At 36.6% G+C, this 18,619-nt stretch overlaps 1 protein-coding gene across 3 annotated transcripts in view; it reads right to left on the bottom strand.

Annotated features, from left to right (window-relative positions):
* Positions 1-3,614: 3,614 nt before the first annotated feature.
* Positions 3,615-18,619, bottom strand: part of TTC13 (tetratricopeptide repeat domain 13) — a 39,962-nt gene continuing 24,957 nt past the window's right edge. Inside the window, exons 16-23 of one of the 3 annotated variants that reach the window (XM_085055435.1) lie at positions 15,656-15,739; positions 14,619-14,703; positions 12,219-12,328; positions 10,714-10,849; positions 9,985-10,064; positions 8,774-8,852; positions 7,135-7,214; positions 3,615-3,765 (exon numbers count right to left, since the gene is read on the bottom strand). In XM_085055435.1, the coding sequence (XP_084911561.1) occupies positions 3,642-3,765; positions 7,135-7,214; positions 8,774-8,852; positions 9,985-10,064; positions 10,714-10,849; positions 12,219-12,328; positions 14,619-14,703; positions 15,656-15,739 (778 nt within the window). In that variant the 3' untranslated portion in view covers positions 3,615-3,641. The remainder of the gene's footprint in view (positions 3,766-7,134; positions 7,215-8,773; positions 8,853-9,984; positions 10,065-10,713; positions 10,850-12,218; positions 12,329-14,618; positions 14,704-15,655; positions 15,740-18,619) is intronic. The other 2 variants (XM_085055436.1, XM_085055437.1) reach the window with 2 other exon arrangements.

Here is an 18,619-nt window from a genome sequence, read left to right as displayed (position 1 = left end):
TACAGGCTCAAAAAATTAGGTTTTCTGGTCTCTTCTTTTGCTGTACAAATGCTCTCTTTTCCTGTAACAAGTCCTAATTTTGGCAAAGGATTCACCGAGGTACCACACACAAACTCCCAAAAGACGTCCAAAGTCTCCTGGGGTGAGGTGGGGTGGGGGAAGCATAGTTCCTTTCCACAAAAAACAAACAAAAAAAGTAAGCTTACCTAAGATAGGCAAATATATCAGGAGATTTATGTGAGACTAAATCTATTTTGACTTTTGGCCTAGGTAGTTGCAGGGGAATTTTATTATCTTCAAAATATATTCCAAAGTAGCACAAATACTGAGGTTCAGATTAATGTTTTTTCATTGCTTAGCCTATTTTTTTCCTCATTCTGCTTTCTTTAGTATCACTCAATAGATAAATGATTGGGGCTGCAATACATTAATGTTCCCATTTAAGAGTTCAAATGGTATCGCTAGACCAGCTGTCTAAGATGACACAGAGAGGATGGAAAATGATAATTAGATTTCTCCACATATTTGGTTCTTAGGAGGCAATTACAGTTCCCCAAGTCATCACATACCAGCCCAGTTATATAATCCTGTTTTGTTTGTTAAACTTGTTTGAGAGCACTTGACTTGAGCTCGCTTTTTCTTAGTCATCTGCATCACGCCCAGAGAAACAAGCCTTTGAAACACGTTTGCAGGCACACACACACTCACAGAGGTGTAATACACATTACACCTAACCCTCCCTTGATCTCCCATTAACCTTCTTTGTCTGCCATCAGGGGGTGGCTATGAAGTCAGTCACAAGAGTAAGAAATGAAGAAAATTAAACCCAGACAACTGTACATTGTTTTTTGCCCAGGCAGTTCTTTTCTTCCCCACCACCCCTTCCACTCCCTCTGGTGTAATCCCTAAAACAATACCCCTCCTTTTTATACCTCCAAGGACTGTATGGTCAAGTGCCAATGCCAATTCTCCCTTTTCAATGAATCATACAAGGTATAACAAAACCTACAGCCTTAGAACGATCACACTATTAGCATACAATCAAGGCATAAAGCTAGGCCTATCTTCCAGGCTGCTGTATTTCCAGGAAATTAACAATTCCTTTTCTCTGTAAAGAAATCTAGGAGAGGTTTCTTAAACTTCTAGACTTTCAAACAGAAGAAGCAAATAGTGCTTATTTCTAGTGGAGTAGAGGAAGGTACTCAAGCAACAGAATGTTGGAAAAATACCTGTGTCACAAATGGGAGAGCAACCCAATTCTTTAAATGGAAACTCACAAAGCCTCCTTTCTCCTTACCTTGGAAAGAAATACCTACTTTTGTCCTGTACAGAAATTCTGATCAAGAAACTTTAGAATTCATGTTCATTAGTACTAAACAGGTGATCAGATTTGCTTTTATTATGGTTTGCTAATGATCCTTGGGTCTTCCTAGGAAATTCTGCCTTTTTTTCCTGCAAAATTTTACTTACTCAAAACCATACCTATCCTTCCAAAAGCATAGCAGCATTACAGTGTGCTAGCGCTCACTAAAAGCAAACAACTTGGATTTCAAACAGCTGTTTCCCCAGTTTTCTAGATTTCCTTGTGTTTTGTGCAACATTTGTTTCAAATGGAAGGAAAGCATGTTTTTTCCCTACCCTTGTATTTTCAACATACAATCCTGGAATATGAACATTCATTTAAAAAGTTACCATGGGTACAGTATGTACCCCGGGCTAATTTGAATTGGGAGCATGCTTTTGAAGTGGGTCTCCTCCTTTTCTCCACTTAGCACAGTTTGGTTCATTGTGCAGAGAGATACATGTTGTTTCACCCAACAGGTAAGTGTAAACTGGAATATGCATTGCTAACATTCACCCTAAATGCAACAAGCAGCCAGCTCATAAACTGGACAAGCAGACAAAAGTAAAACCTCCAAAATGTCTGTGAAGTGGGAAGTGAGCTACTCACTCTGGGTGGGTGCACTGCTTCCCAATGAAGATACAGTATGCATCCACTTCTGGGATTCATTTTTTACCTCCATGAAAATCCTTTACACAGAAACTCTCAGGTCTCTAGCTACCCATAGCTGTCCTATTCTGCAAATAAGGTAACAAACAGTGAAATCTAATTTAAAATCAACAGAGCTTTTCATATAATGGATATCAGTATCCACCATAGCTTCTAACTTACCTTGTGGCACTTCCACCCCTGTACTTACATACACACTCAGAGCCCACTTTGAAACCAATAAATACTTCTGTGGAATAATCAAGAAAAGACCCTTCATTCCATAAATTCACCCCATTTTCAATCCCACTGAAGTAAGTCACCTTATCAACATTTTTGATGCTTTGCTGCATTCCTTTCTTCAACGAAGAGGGAACTGAGATTGCAGTGTGCTTTAATCAGAGAGAAGAAACCACACCACTGCTATTGGTACACTTGGGGTACCAATGTGCAGGATATTTCCTCCTCTTCCTTGGTAAATAACTTATTATATAGCATATTCCATATTACATGGTTAGGCCAGGTATTTGCAATTGCCCAACAAAGCCCAAACCTCTGGGAAACTGAAAGAAGCTAAGGAAGTAATATTTGTGTAGAAGATGACAGCAACAGAGCCAAATTCAAACCATCAATATTAGAGAAGTTGAAAGCTGTATCTAAAACAGAATAATTCTGTAGATTTTCTGAAATAATAAATATTCAGGCAGAAAAAAAATGTTCATCAAAGCCACTAAGGAAACCAGACATTTGACCCAGACATTGCTTGCTGTTCATGAAATCACTTAACCTGATAAAGAGCTCTAAAGTCACGGAGCTGAGGCTAAAATGAGTGTAAGTCAGTAAGGACTCATCAGAAATATCATTACAATCAGAAATTGGTTAATGGCACTGTCCATGTTATTTGGACTGAAATAGCCCTGCCCTACAGGAAACCTGCCTTTCCAGAATGCTGCCATGTTTGTTCAACAAAAAACAACTCAAGGAACCCTAGCTAGCACTCTCAATATACTTCAATCCTGTCAATCTGTTGATAACTTTTGCCAACCACCACCACCAATGGGTACTTGGAAAGGGAGATTGTTGTGTTTCTCACATTTTCTCACCAAGAGCCTAACTCCAAATATGTAATTTGTTTGGTTTTGTTTCCAAATGATGTTTCCCTGATCCCCATTCTTTTAAGCTGACATCTGTTCCTTCACTGGACTGCACTACATGAAATGCCTGTGTATTCTCCAGTTACTCACACATGGTAAAGTTCAAAGTTTTCTGTGCAGAAGTCAGAGGCTTTGAAAAAAAACAAGAAGTAGTATAGCATTATTTCCAATACAGATTTTTTTTTTCTTTTTCTTTTTTTAAAATAAATTTTCACCTCCGGTATGTACAGTTTGTAACTGTGATCAAGCTTCTTGCTGCTTTGCAGTTTGGTCCCTGAATAACTGTATTTCTGTGTCGCTTAATATGAAAAATCAGTTGTTCTACTTCCTTTTTAGTATCTTTGGTCACAGAAAGTTTTCTTTTACTTTAGTGCTAAGTAGTAACATTAAGTTTGTTCTATTAAAAAAAACCAAACCAAAATCAAACAATTTTGACCATAATTTGCCGTTCAAAATAACTTATGAAGCGGTACCTCTTGGCCTTTTATTTGTATAAATTATACAACAACTATAGTTTTTTTTAGACAATGAGATGAGTCTGTATTTAGTACTTCAATCATTGTTCTCAGGGTTGGAAAAGTCTCTGATACTGATGGTAGGCTCTTGTAAGAAGGTGAAATACTGAAAGAGAAAAAAAAAGTTATTTTTTGATGAGTTTCATTATTTACCTGCAAGTTAACACATTAACCTCTACTTCTCTTCATCCCCTTCTCCCAACAAATTTGGGACCTGTATCAAGAATCAACCCCATGCAATGCTGCAGGCTTGGGGCAGAGTGGCTGGAAAGCTTCTGGGCAGAGAAGAACCTGTGGGTGCCAGTTGACAGTAGCTGAACATGAGCCAGCAGTGTGGCCAAAAAGGCCAATGGCATCCTGGCCTGGATCAGCAATAGTGTGGCCAGCAGGACCAGGGCAGTGATTGCCCCCACATACTCGGCACTGGTGAGGCCACAACTCAAGTCCTGTGGCCAGGTTTAGGCCCCTCACTGCAAGAAGGGGATTGAGATGCTGGAGTGTGTCCAGAAAAGGCCAGTGGAGCTGGTGAAGTGCCTGGAGCACAAGTCTTAGGAGCAGCAGCTGAGAGAGCTGGGGTTGTTTAACTTGGAGAAAAGGAGGCTCAGGGGGGACCTTCTTGCCCTCTACAACTGCCTGAAAGGAGGATGTAACCAGGTGGGGATTTGTCTCTTCTCTCAAGTAACAAGTGACAAGACCAGAGGAAATGGCCTCAAGTTTTGCCAGGGAAGGTTTAGATTGGATGGTAGGAAATACTTCTTCATGGGAAGGGTGAAGACATTGGAATAAGTTGCCCAGGGAAGTGGTGGAATCACTATTCCTGGAAGTGTTCAATGGGTGTGTGGATGCAGCACTAGGGGACGTGGTTTAGTGGTGAATACAGTGGTGCTGGATTAGCAGCATTAGCAATTGGATTCAATTATCTTAAAGGTTTTTTCCAACCTTAATGATTCTATAATTCTCAGAATCTGTTGTTCAGAACCAGCTCTTGCTTTTCATGACTCCTCCTCACCACACAGTATGAAAACCATTACTACAAAAAAGAGCTTCCAAAAGCAGCAGAAGTTGAAGAAAAAAAATATTGCTTTAAGTCTTCTAGCCTTATTTACCATATCCACTATTATTTGTCTACCACAGACAAATTAGCCACTCAGGCTAATTACCTTCATATTATTACATTAAGTCCTTTGGGCTGTAGTTCTTCAGATGTTTTTCTCAGCACCAAGCAAAGCCAACTTTAGCATTTTCTCCACTCTGGCTCATTTCCTCTCTTATTATACATCTCTAATATGACAAAGCAATACTATAGGTAATATAGGCAAAATTGTCTTGATTAAAAATAAATTTTTTACAAGGTTATTTTTGACACAAATGAGGTCCCTGATCTGGTTTGATACAGATTCCCATAAGCTTCAGCAGTACAGCTGAGGGAGTCAGAAACACATGGGTAGCACTGAAATGGCTTAAGCTGACTTTATTCACAAGAGGGAAGTTTCTCTTTCATAAAGATATGTCTTAAAAAAAACCCAAAACAAACCCACAAAACCAAAACCTGCACGAAGAGAGGATTAGTAAAGAAGAGCATAAAAGTGAGAGAATTACATTAAAATATTGTGGGAAGAATAAACATTTTGTATTTCCAAGACAAGCATGTCTCAATACTTGTGCAGACTACTTTCAATAAAAACCACAACTTGCTGTTCCTGTAGTTTAGAAATTTCACTCCTTAATGAATACTGAATTTTACTTATTTACAAGTAGTTTTAGCCTGAGTTTGATAAAGATGTTCTTGAATCTTATTTGCCTTCTTCATTTAGGAAGGGATTTTATAGTCTAGTGAAATTCACCAGGCTGAGAACACCTGATAATGACGTTAAACAGCACTGATCAGTATGAGATACTTGGCACAAAGAGCAGCTGCAGAGTTCCACAGGCTCTAGGAATAACTCAGGTTGGACCAGACTTCAGGAGATCTGTGCCCTAAGATGCTGCTCAAAGCAAGGTCAACCGAGAAGTCAAATCAGGGTGTCAGGGCTTTGTCCTGCCAAGTCTTGAAAATCTCCAGGGATGGAGACTGCACAGCCTCTTTGGGCAGTCTGCTAATGAAAAGATTATGCTAAGTCTAAATGTTTCAACTCACGCACATCGCCTTTCGTCTTCCCACCAAGCACTCACAGGTCCTGCAGAGCTGCTGTTAGATCAAAGCCTTATCTTTTCCAGGCTGAACAAGCCCAACTCCCTCCTGATTAAGGCATATGCTCCAGACCCCTGGTCACATTGGCAACTCTCTACTGAATTTGTTCTGGCTTATCATAGCCTTTACTGCAACTAGATGCAGTATTTTAGGTGTGGTCTAAAGTGCTGAGTACCCCCTAAATATGATTAATACAAACGTCTTTTTATCCATATAGTCCTTTAGTCCAGACCATAATGTGCTATCTTGATATTAGAGTACTGTGGGACTCCTTGCTGAAGTAAAAATAAACAAAGCTGATTGCTCTCGCCATCCCCAAATCTAAACTCAGTTTTTATCACAGAACAATCATTGGGTCACACAACGTTTGGTAAACTCACATTGATTGTTTTCTGTGACCTTTTCCTTCATATAAACTGAAATGCTTTCATAGAGGACTCACTTCAAGATTTTCCCAGGGACCAAAATGAGGCTGACAAGCCCACAGTTTCACTTTTGGCCTTCCTGAAGAGGAACTCAAGATTTCCTTTCGTGCAATCACCAAGAATGTCCCCTGATGTGTACCATGTTTCCAAGATTATAGATGGCCCTCTAAGGACCTTGGCCAATTCTCTTAGATCCCTTTAAGTGTCCTGACCTTGACTTGAAGGATATTAGAACTGGTGCTGTTCTCTGGCCTGATTTTTAGATTTTGTATGGGGAATAACCACTAGGGAACTCACCAAATGCACCAGATTCATAATATTAAGTCCTTGTCAATATATGCAGTATTAAAGAATAAATGTATATGAAAATCAAAATTTAAAGCATTGCACGAAAGTCATGCACCTATACTAAGTAATGTAATTCTCCATAGTCAAAATGCCCATCTACTTTGAAAACAGTAATTGTCCAAATCAAAATAGCACTAAAGGATAAGCAAATTACTTTGGATATATAGTTTGATGAGATCCACAAGAATTTTTTAAAAGGGTCAAAATCTCCCCTTGCTTTGTTCACTTATTGTCAGATCTACCAATGATAAGCCATAATATAGAGAGATAAATTTGACCCACTGGACAAAATGAAGAAAATATTAACCCAAATAATTTCCTCAGAGGATAATACTCACATAGCTAAACGTCTACACTACTAACTCCTCTGTTAGAGTAGAAATACACTACTGTGTGTGTAAATGCAAAAAAAAACACTGAATCCTTTATTAAACTTGTAATTTCTAAGTAACATTTCTTAATATAGGTTTTAATTTTACATATAGTCTTTCATCTGAACAAAAATATTTACCTTTTTAGATTCATCCAGCTCCTTGCTATTTTGCTAAAAGCTTCAGACCCTGGTGCTGTCATTGCTTCAAAATCAACCAGCTGAAAATGCAACAAAATAAAAAAATATTTTAAGAAATTATAGGATTTTTAATTTCTCTAACTTCAGAAGGGGCTCTGAGAGCATGCTACCTATATTCTTGGTAAGACAGGAATAAGCTTACTAACCAGTCTGTGCCCAGACTACTTTGTCCCTCACCACCAGTTCGAAGCATTCATGCCAGGCACTAAAATTCTCTGTGGGGTTTGTACACCCACCACAACCAACACTGGAAGCTACACTGGCCATGGCTACTAACCAACCTGCCAGGCAACACTGGACTCTTGACTGCTCTGCACCTTTGACTTCAAAGCAGCCTGAAAATGCATGCTGTCATAAGCTTGGGACCAACTTAGCCCTTCTAAGGAATCTGACAAAACACAAACTCCAGTTTCATTCAACTGGAGAAAACAATTTCCTCCACACTGTGAAAACTTCCCTAAAAAACAGGTTTATTTGTATTCAGGCATTCTATTTCAGGAAAAACCCTTAAGTGTAAAGGTGTCCGCCATGTTCCCCTACGTCAGAAATCCTGCTTAGTAGTAATCCTGAAACTCTGCTTGCCTGCATAAAATCAGTCAGCAAAATACTGCTCCATCAAGTCCTAACAATATGCTTAAGAAACCCCACGTAAGTGTTTTACCTGAGCTTGAACTCCCACAGAATGTGGAAGATACCAACTTAATGGTATACTGAAAAGGAAGCTTTCTTGCTGCAAAGCAAAGGCAGTTTGCTCTTAAAAGCTACTAGAGTTCATTGTACTCAAAGGAGTACATTGTTTTCAGGGCTTTCTAGAACAAAAGGGATAGTAACCCTTTCTTCAGCTATCCATGCAGGGTATTTTCTTTAACAGCTTGGATTCTCACTGGCATTTTACTCATTCTTTTGACAATACATTGTAAAGAGACAGAGGTGTTCTCACTCCTTTCATACTGAAAAGGTAACACAGCTAACAACCCAATTGTTGAAGAAAAGGAAATCCTTTGTTTAGCAAGTTGGTATAATGTTCAAGTATAATCACTTTATTAAGCTGGTCTAATGTTCAGACGTAGTCACTTAAAAACTAGGAATTACTTTAAATTCAGCAGAACACAGAGGAGAGGGAGAAATCCAGAGAAGTCGGAAATACATTTCTGCTTACCAAGCCCTAAAAGCTCTACAATACACTGAGAGAATAGACAGAAGATTTCTACTGTATGCCAGAAGAGTCACTAATTCTGTCCCAGTATTCTCAGAACCCTTCTCAAAGCAAGCTGAAAAGAGCAGCTCAGCACACTGGAAATGCGTCAGGAACAGATGTGTAATGCCTGTGGGACCAAACTGCTACAATCTGACTAATCCAAATTATTGCACATACCATCTCCAAATTCATCTGCTGTCAGAACTGCAATGGAATTTTCAACACTCTTTCAGGCTGCAAGTTATCACAGTATGTACCCAACCCATCTCCAGCAAATAAGCACGTAACTTCTGTTCATTCTTACAGCTCTTTCCCCACATTTACAGGTATTACTTCCTCCATCAAGACTGAACTAGTGTACTTTGATATTTTGATACTTGCCTTGCCTTTAGGGATTTTTCCTGATACTTCTTTTCCACTTGCCATTAGTGCTCCCATTATCACTGAATAAGCTATCACACTAAAAAAAAAAAAATTAAAAACAACAAATGCAGTAGAAGTGTTTCCATGATGCTACTTTAGACTACAAAACAAATGGAACACAGTATTGTTTCATAAAAGGCTAGTAAAGATTACTGTGATACCTAATTTAGAAGGAAAAAGCCAAGCACAAAACACTTAAAAAGTGAAATCACTGTTACTTTCCAACATCACTAGAATGAAGTTATGAGCCTATGGAGTTTAACTACTGTTTCTACATTAGTCAGAATCATATTTTCAGACTTTGGAGTTCTTAAGACTCAACAGGGCTGAAAACAAAGCAAACTCCTGTTCCCAAGAAGATTAGCTGTAGCCCAGCAGAGTTTGTGAACTCTACTGCAATAGAGCTAGAGGAACTGTAAAGCTGTTCAGTTACTTAATTTTGAACTTGATTTTTTTTGAACTGTGAATCCCAGACAGAATTTCTCGTAATTTTGACGTTCTATAACGTAAAGGCAAAATCTGATTACAAAACCACAAAATCTCATGTTTTTGGGGGTTTTTTGTACTGTATCTAGTAGTAAGATTAATGATACTAAGTGCTTTGTGGAACAGAGATCCATAATAATCTCAGATGTAACCAGGTTTGCATTAAACTAGAATTCTAGTTGAAGAGTTCTGTGACATATGGAACTCTATAGTACAGTTTCATTTGGTGACACTAACAGCTGCAATATTTTACTCAAATAATAATTTGGTATATTTTATTAAACTAAGTTATCTCAAAGTATATTTCTTCTTAAATACATTTTTCAGAAAAGCTTCCTAAGTGAAATTACAGTGGTGTAACACAATATAGGTTAGAAAACCAAACATTACAATTTAAAAATGACACTTCTCAACATGTGAGCTTTTGTCTATAAATACAGACTACTCATCACTTTAAATATACATGCAGCTATGAATAGTTATCATCAGCAATTACAAACTAGTCTTTAAAACAGTGCTAAGTCAGTTCCCATTGTCATGGCAGCACTAAAAGAGAGACTGTGAAGGACACACAGCTCTACCCAGAACTTATTTATATAAAAAAATATATTAAGATACTACAACACATGGGCATTGTACAGCATGCATCCAAGGTAACAGACACAATGAATACAAACACTAACCTAGATCCTCTTGAAAGTGGCATTAAATTATAGAAGTAATAAACTAATGACAGGATCAAGTTGCAAACAGCATCTACTTCCTGAGAGAAAAAAAAAAGTGAATTAATCTTATAGCCAGGTACACATTCCAAGGTCTTATGTTATTGCAATTATCTTTTGTTTAAGAACCATTTCAAATGTGAAAATGTCAAACTGTGAAGTTGGAGTTTGATTAACAGATATTTAAGCAAACTGCTCTGTTGTATCTTCAACATATAGGTGAAACATAGTTCATCTACACTGTATTAAAGGATTAAAAAGAAAATGCACAAGCTCAGATGTAGTCAGATTGTCCTTGCACATCAAATCAACACAAACACAATTCTAGTACTTCTCATGGATTCATGTTACTCATATGTAACCACCACAAGTCAAATCCTAAACAGTACTTAGAAGGATGACAACAAAGGTGAACACAGACCCATGACAAAAAACAAAGAACAGAACATACTGTGATACTGAGCCCTTGCCTGGACACTCTCTAGTACTGCAGGCAAAGCACAGCAAATTTTAAAGTAACAGATAGAATTATAGCAACTTCTTATGCTATTTGTCATAATTGGGTTTAAGTAACTTCATTACTTAAGAACTCTGTCAAAAAGTATTAGAACAGTGACTGTTAAACAGAGAGTATAAAAACATAATAGGATTTTATCAAGGAATTAATAATTTCCACTAGAACAGCCTTACCCCCAGCTCTGCAGACAGAATTAGAATTTTTCCTTTAGCTGTTAGATCTTTATATAGCGCATCTATTTCTGCATGATACAGCTGTGTTCTCTCTTCTGTCGTCTGAGTTTCTACTGAAAATAGTATGTTCCCCACTCTGTTAAGCAGTTGAAAAAGAAAAGGAGGTAGGAAATTGTTTAAACAGAACTTGATGCATATCCAAGGTAAACTACAAATGTAATACAGTTACACATAACCTTTTTCCTATCATTGTCTGTAAGTAGAAGAAAATGTGCATTACTTCCTGTTTAATTAAAAAACCCCAAAATCACTGAATTAAAAATACTACATCACATTCTAAGTTTAAAAAAATATATAAAGACTGCCACTTAATCACAGATAAAGTATTTCCATTGAAGAATACCTGACAAGCATTAATGTTTCACTTAAACATTTTGGGTAAAAAAAAAGAAATATGAAATTTTAAAGCATCTTCACAGGCTTAAGATTTTTGTATAGAATGTAGAGTGTAGTTTTCTTCATTTCTAAACTACCAAAATGGGATTGTTTTGGTATAAAGCATAGTTACAAACTATGGATCAAAACAGACTGAGTGATACTGAACAAAATTTGTGCAGAACAAAGTTAGGATATTTTACTAACACTGAAATATTTTCTTCAAAATAGTGAAGCCATATATTTAATGTCATTACACTGTATATAGGCCTATGGTTTAGAATGTAAAATGAAAAACAAAGGGACACATTAGCATTTTAGCAGAGAAGTTTAGCTTCCATGCCACTCATTGAAAGCACATAAATTCTAGGAAAAATTCCATTGCATAGAACTTTAAATTTCATTTAAAAAAGTTTTTATTTAATAGCAGGACAGAACTTCTGCACATCAGACTAATGCTCATTCTTCAGAAAAACAAGGAATCAGAATCCATATAGTGAGAAATTTACTATCTCACCCAGAGAGTGACCCAAAGCCTCCTTATTGTATTCTTATACATTCAGGTACTATTTAAATTTTCACTTGCAGATAGAAGGTCTGCAAACATCTCAAACATAAAAAAGGCCAAAATCTCAAACAGAAGAGAGTCTCTTCTCTTCTTAGACCACAGAAATTTCCATTCCATTCAGGACTTCTCAGTCAACAAAAAGACAAGGTCTCACAAGAAGAAATGTATTCTGATATGTGTAAAGACTGAGGTTTTTGATATTTTTCCCCTTTAAGCATTTTATAGTCTAAGATGAAAAACAAGGTCTCTTTTCACTTTTGTGCTGTATGTTAGAGAATCAATTCAATCAGGCTTACTCTCTCAGTGTTATCCATATTCCCTTTTCATCAAAAACACAACAGGAATCAAGTCCTCAACTGAATAAACTTTAGCTATTTACAAAAATGCCACTATTGAAAAACAAAACCCACTTTATGCAAACAGAAATGGGATTTCAGACAATTAATTGCTAATAGTTCATCATTGCTTAATGTACCCTGACCCCTGAAAATAGCAAACGTACTTATCTCCTGTTATCGTAATTGTGAATCCATCATATTCTTTCCCTTGATCCTTGAGGCTGGGGACTTTTGTGTTCACAGTAAACCCATCTCTGGTTTTACTGTTAAACTGCTTTCAAAAGAAAAAGAAAAGTAATATTAGAGGTAGCAGAGACAGACTTCTGACCTATTGCTTTGGAGCACCTAAAATATATGGAGTAGAAATGAAAATGGATAAACTTAGGGAACAGAACAAAGTTACTGTCAGTTGCATTATTTTGTTCATCCTTTATTTCCTTCTGAATAGAAACCATAAATACTGAATAAGGCATATTGGCATTCAACTTTAAAACTAAATACTGAATAAAAAGCACTGTTTATGAAAATCAACTGCACAAAGCAGTTCAAGTTGTACAGATTTCTCCCCAAGTTGCATGTTGATGGTAACCTTTTGGTGCAACAATGTAAATGCAAAAGCAGGTATTTGAGAGCCCACTTTATATTTACACTAAGAAGTGGCTGCATTAGTCCTGTGAATTGTGAAGTGTGAATTCCACAACACAACTCAAAGCAACAGTTTCTTAATTGTGATCCAGTTTCAACTGATGTTTATCCTCATCAAAAGCAAAATATCTCTAGGTTTAAGAATTTTACAAAGCTACATTACCTAAGAATAACTCTGTAGCCAGAGAGCTGTATAAACCAGGCAAAACTGCATTTAAGTCAAAAGCCCAGCTTTCCACATACAGCATTCCCCAGCTACCCAGATAACCAAATTGCTTCATTATTACAAAGACGTTCATTTTATATAGGCACTAATAATGACTAGTACGCACTAGAGTTTACTCAGGCTGTTATTTATTTTAACACAGAACCTGTGATCAAGGATGTTTTAAGAGAATTTGCACTTAAAAGAACAAAAATCCTCTAATGAGACAGCATTCCACTTTGATACGGTTTGGAATGGGATGCAGGAGACTCAAACCAGATCGAAATGCACAGGTTATGGAAACTCAGAAGAGTATTTGCTGCCAGTTAAGATATTTATTACAAAATAATAATGTACAGCCTACTATGTTTATATATTTTCATCATTCTCTTGGATTAACCTGTATTTTTAACTCCACTAGTAGCACTTTTTCTGGCCTACAATTCAAAGGTAACCATATTACATGCTCTACAGGGTCCTACTTGTACATTTGCATGTCAGTAGGGAACACTTAGTTGGCCATCCACCCCAACATCTACTACCTTTTCAGCACAAACTTTTGTTTAGGTTCAGTTCATGTCCACTTGGCTTCATCTTTCAAGGCCAAGAACAAGACAGCAGTATAAAAAGGATCTCCAAAATTAGGGTGTCTTCAAAGGACATATATTCACAACATATAAAAACCTGTAGAAAACTTTAGTTCTTAAGCCACATAGATTCTGCAAAGATATTTGCAGTGCATGAGTGAGCTTTACTATCAAGCACACATCCAAACCCAGACAGTCTGTCAGGAGTAGCAGCAATGCAGCTTCAGAGAACTCTGCTCTATGGCAACCCAGCTCCTTTGCTTAGATACGAAATTCCAGTGTGGACACACAAGATAAGAAAGCAATGAATTTGTCTCTGTTTAGAAAGACTGTTTCTTCCCAAATTTTATCCTGTTCTAATTATAACCCTGTACAATCCTTTAAAAAGACATACTTTGTAACAGTGTTTCCCCAAACCCAAAGAGCTACACACTGCTCATCCTAGATTAATTTGGAAGAAGGGGAGGAGAAGGGGAACACCTTTTATTTAAACCCAGCTCATGTCTTAATACTTAAGAGTGTTAATCATTTGCAGGTCATATATCCAAAAGGCTTTCTACAAAGATCACCACTAGCAGGAAGAAAACCTGCAAGTTTCCCACTCCTTTTTTGACAAGACTTCTAAAGCACAAGAATGTTATCCAGGATGTCATTTTAGCTATCAGCCACTAAGCACAACTAACTCCCCCACTTCCCCCTGCCAGCCCCACCATATAGCCACCTGGAGCAGTAAAACTGAAGTAAAAAGAGCTTCCATATTCCTATCTTTCAGGCACATCAATTTTTTTCCTTCCTATTGTACAGGCATAGAATGAGCCCTTTATGGCACATTTGATCAGAAACTCAGTTGAGAAGGCTGGCTTAAAATAATTACATACAACATTTTGTTTTCCCATTTTTTTGTTACCAATTCACAGTTAGGCCAAGGGTTTCAAATATACATCACCCATCTGCACATATCAAAAGAAAGGTCCAACCCTACATATGCAGATTTGGAGTAACCTGAGCTAGTATTTCCAGTTACTCATTTTAAGTTTATATGCAATGGTTTTATTATGAGGAACTGGATGTCTCCCAGATAACATTTTATTATTTTTACCATATATTAAAGTTTTTCTTTCATTTACCTTCATTATGGGAAGAAGATCTTCTACTTTATGTACCTTTTCCAAAGCTTCTCGAACTTCTAGCAGTCCTTTTGGATTATTAGCACTAGAAAAAAATTAAATATGAAATGCAACAGTTGAACATATGTAGCATTTCTGGAAATTCACATATCTTTAGCTTAATCAGCCATGGTGAAGTAAGTTATTTAAAGTCAATTATTTTCTGAAAATTGTTTCCTTTACACTTGTCCACACACTCTCCTGTATTTCAAAAAATCATTTTCTCCTATATCAGCTCAGCTTGTTTTTTTCAGCTTCAAACATCAATTTGAGTATTCAGATTTATCTCACTCCAATTAACTACTCTATCTTGCTAGTGGCTACTCTAATGCATCAAACTGTTTGCATGAGTGTGTATGAGTTTGTTAGTTTTTTAACGTTATCAGAATACTGAGAAAAAGGATTCAGTATGGATGACAACGTCAATTTTCATACTATTTTTAGCCACATTCTTCGTTCAAGAGTCTGCAACTGTCTTCAGTTCCAGGACATCTACCAACCCATTTATGTAAAAGGGAGTAAAGATTCTCTGCTCATGTAAAACTACTTGACCAACACCTGTTTCAATGAAAGTAACCTTCCATATATTTTTTTCCTTTTTTCCTCACTTCTACTTCTTAATAAATCAATCTCAATAGTCAGATAAACTGTACTAGGTTCTACCAGGAGGAAACCAAACATCTTTAATAATCATATGCTTAGAAAGAACAGAGATCAAATCGTGACAGAACCATGGCTATAAATTCAAAACAGTTATTAGTTTCCAGGTGCACTGTAATTCACAGTGTTTCTTCTCCTATTAGTTTAAGTTTCTTTATGTAGTAATGAGTATGATTTTCCATTTCCAATAGAATTAAAACAATTACATATACTAAAGAAACCAGAACTTACTAAAATTAAGAAAAGAATATCACAGACTTTCTGAAATTAATATTATGTAAATTTCAGATCACTATTACCAGGGGACCGAAGCAGGGAAAAAAAACTTTATAATTTACCCATGATAAACCAGGATCCTGTCCTTGATAAAATGAAGTATTTTCTCAAAGTATTCCAGGTACCGCATGTTGATGACCTGTCCCCTACAGAGAAAATAAAGATTTTTTTGAAGTCTTGTTTTTCAACCCAACATTCCAGGACACAAATATTACTCATTAATATTTGACAAAATTTTATTTGCAATTGTTCTGTGAATTAAAAGAATGAACCACATAGGGTTTATCTACATGGTAAGTTGCCAATCCCCCATTTTAAATATAGATAACATAGTGAACGTGGTAAAACTCATATACCATTAGAATTGTTGTTCTCTGATAAACTACATTCCATGCCTATTTCCCCATTTTCAGTCTGCCTGATTACAGCAAATCTTATCTATATAAAAATTATCCATTTATACAAGGATATAATCTTCCCTAGACTCATAGATACAACAGAACTAGAAAAGAATTCTCAATTTGCACATTTAGAGAACCAACACTCTCCAGTTTACATATTTGGCAATATACATGCTGATCTGCTCTTCTGTCCACTTATGTTTTTCTTTATTCACCTATGTCCCTCTGCATTGAAGTAATTTTGATTTGAATCCCAACAGTAAGAAGTAGTAAATTAAAAACAAAAACATTAAAAGGTGCTGCTTTTTCTCTTGGACTACTAAGGAAAAACAAATTTGTATTAAAATGTGATAGAAACCTGTTAGGATTATAACCACTCTGCGAGGAAAAATTACATACCATTACTGCAATTGTAGGAGTCCTTCCTCTTCTCCCAGTCTACAAAACAAGATTTTATAAAGCAAGCGTTATCGCTCTCTGAGGAAGCAAAACCACTGTCAATCACAGGAAGCTGTGTACACCTAGCTGCCTCTTTCCACTTTAAGTGATTTTTGGCAGCTTAAGTCCCTATCTAAATGTCTCACTTGACAGTCTCACACCTTAGGAAGCCTGGTCTCAGAAAACCAGCAGAATCAGCCCTCAAAAACTGAACAGAATAAGAACACATACACCAATCCGCACACAGGAAAGGGAGGCAGGGAAAGAGGAAAGATGAAGACAAAGCTAATGTATGTAATTTGCCCTTGTTGTACGTCCCATCATTTTCCATCTGTATTTAAAAAAGAATCTGTACAACAGGCAGTAGTGTGTCAGTATAAGGAACTAGCTTCTCCTTGAGCATCATCCTGGAAAATACATCCAAAGCAGACCTATCATTCTACAAGGCCAATATAAATGCTGTACTACCAAGAAAGACAGTTGGTGGGTGGTACGAAGTGATTTCTGTTTACTCCCACTCTTTCTCCTTGTCTAATAAACACTACCACCAAGAATTCAAAAGTTGCAGTGTTCCAGAGTTTGTCCGTTTTTTTAAAAATAAGAACATTAAGCATATCATTAATGTTTAGCTGATCACAAATCCTTGCTTTGTCTATGAAAATAACTAAAGCTTTCCAAAACATTTTATCTACTTTACATCACACTAACTCGCTTTGATCACTTAACCTAGAAAGGAGATAAGCGAGATAAGCCAAATTCACCCTTGTCTATAGATCAACAAAGAAAGTGACAGCTGACACACTAGCATCTTGAGAACATTAAGATCTGAAAGCCTATCAAAAACTGTGAAGTGCAAGATGTTTCTTATCTATCTTTTTAAAAAGGTTCCCAAAAACAAAAAAGATTTTTGTTTTCTGACACACTCCAAACATTTTGCCATTCTGGAAAAGAAAAAATAAATTAATTCAGCAGAAGCTGAATTCTAATGCCTCCATGACAAGACTCATTTGACAGGAATCACAGTGAACAATAATGGATTTTCAGTAAAGAGAATTCGAGGAAAGAAAAAGGTTATGCTAACAGATAGCTAATCCAAGTATTTCTGCCCACAGAAATTCCTGGTGTACAATTCAAAGGAAATAAAACTTAGAGACAGCTTGAGCTCAGCATGACTAGATCTGTTACAAATACTAGAAGAACACCCAACTGCTGTTACTATGCTTCTTGTTTGACTGAACAGCTTTTATCTTAATATACATAATAACCATGAGAACTGCTATTTGTCAGCCTAAATCTATTGTTATATCTGGTTTTCAGGTAACCATGCTATTATAGAAAGAATTCAGCCTTAGTCATATGAGAATAACTTTCAAATCATAACCCAAATATAAACCAAAGTGTATCTTCCTGAAGGACAATCAAAAGACCATAAAACCATCTTGATTATCCAGAAAAGGGGTGTTAGCTCTGTGCTCTATTAGTATCTTCAATCAGCAGCCATTTTATAAGCTGAGTAATGTAAAAAGCAGATTAGACAAATCCGTATAATTTGTTAAGAAGAAATTGTCGTTTAGAAATCATAGTGAACTAGAACATGCTTCAAAACTAAAATAAATTTTAAAAAACAACCAATACCACTGAATATATTAGTTAATTTTATCCCTCACATCATGTGAAATCATCAGGATGGAATCCAAACCCAGAAGGAAATCACAACAGAAAGCGGCTATTACTTAAGGCTGGAGAATGACGGAACCAGAACAGGTTTCCAGAGTCAATGAGAACGCAATCACCATCCAGTGCTATAGTATGATCAGCTCCTAAGGCAGCAGGATTTAGGCTGATTCAAATCTATTGTTTCTTCAAAAAAATTTTTTCAGAGAACAACTACTTAGCTTTTAAATATGCACAACCAAAATGCTGATGAGATCCCCAAAAGCCAAGGCTGAACCAAAACCAAAAGGTTAGAATTCGGTTCACTGTGGGCCTACAGTTCTGAATATTAACTAAGCTTATTTCAGGTTTCTATAAAATGACTGAAACAGCTGTTACAGTACATTGGTGAGTTTTGCCAGCATTCTCTGATGGAAGGAAAACAAGTAAAATACTTCAGCCAGTGCGAAACAAGAATTCCAGACACACATCCTGTACAAGGACATATTTCCCAAGATCAAATGTTCAATATTA

The sequence above is a fragment of the Lichenostomus cassidix genome, chromosome 3 (assembly GCF_008360975.1).
Source record: "Lichenostomus cassidix isolate B80296 chromosome 3, HeHo_3.0, whole genome shotgun sequence".
NCBI lineage: Eukaryota > Metazoa > Chordata > Aves > Passeriformes > Meliphagidae > Lichenostomus > Lichenostomus cassidix.
This window is presented reverse-complemented; position numbering and strand designations above follow the sequence as displayed.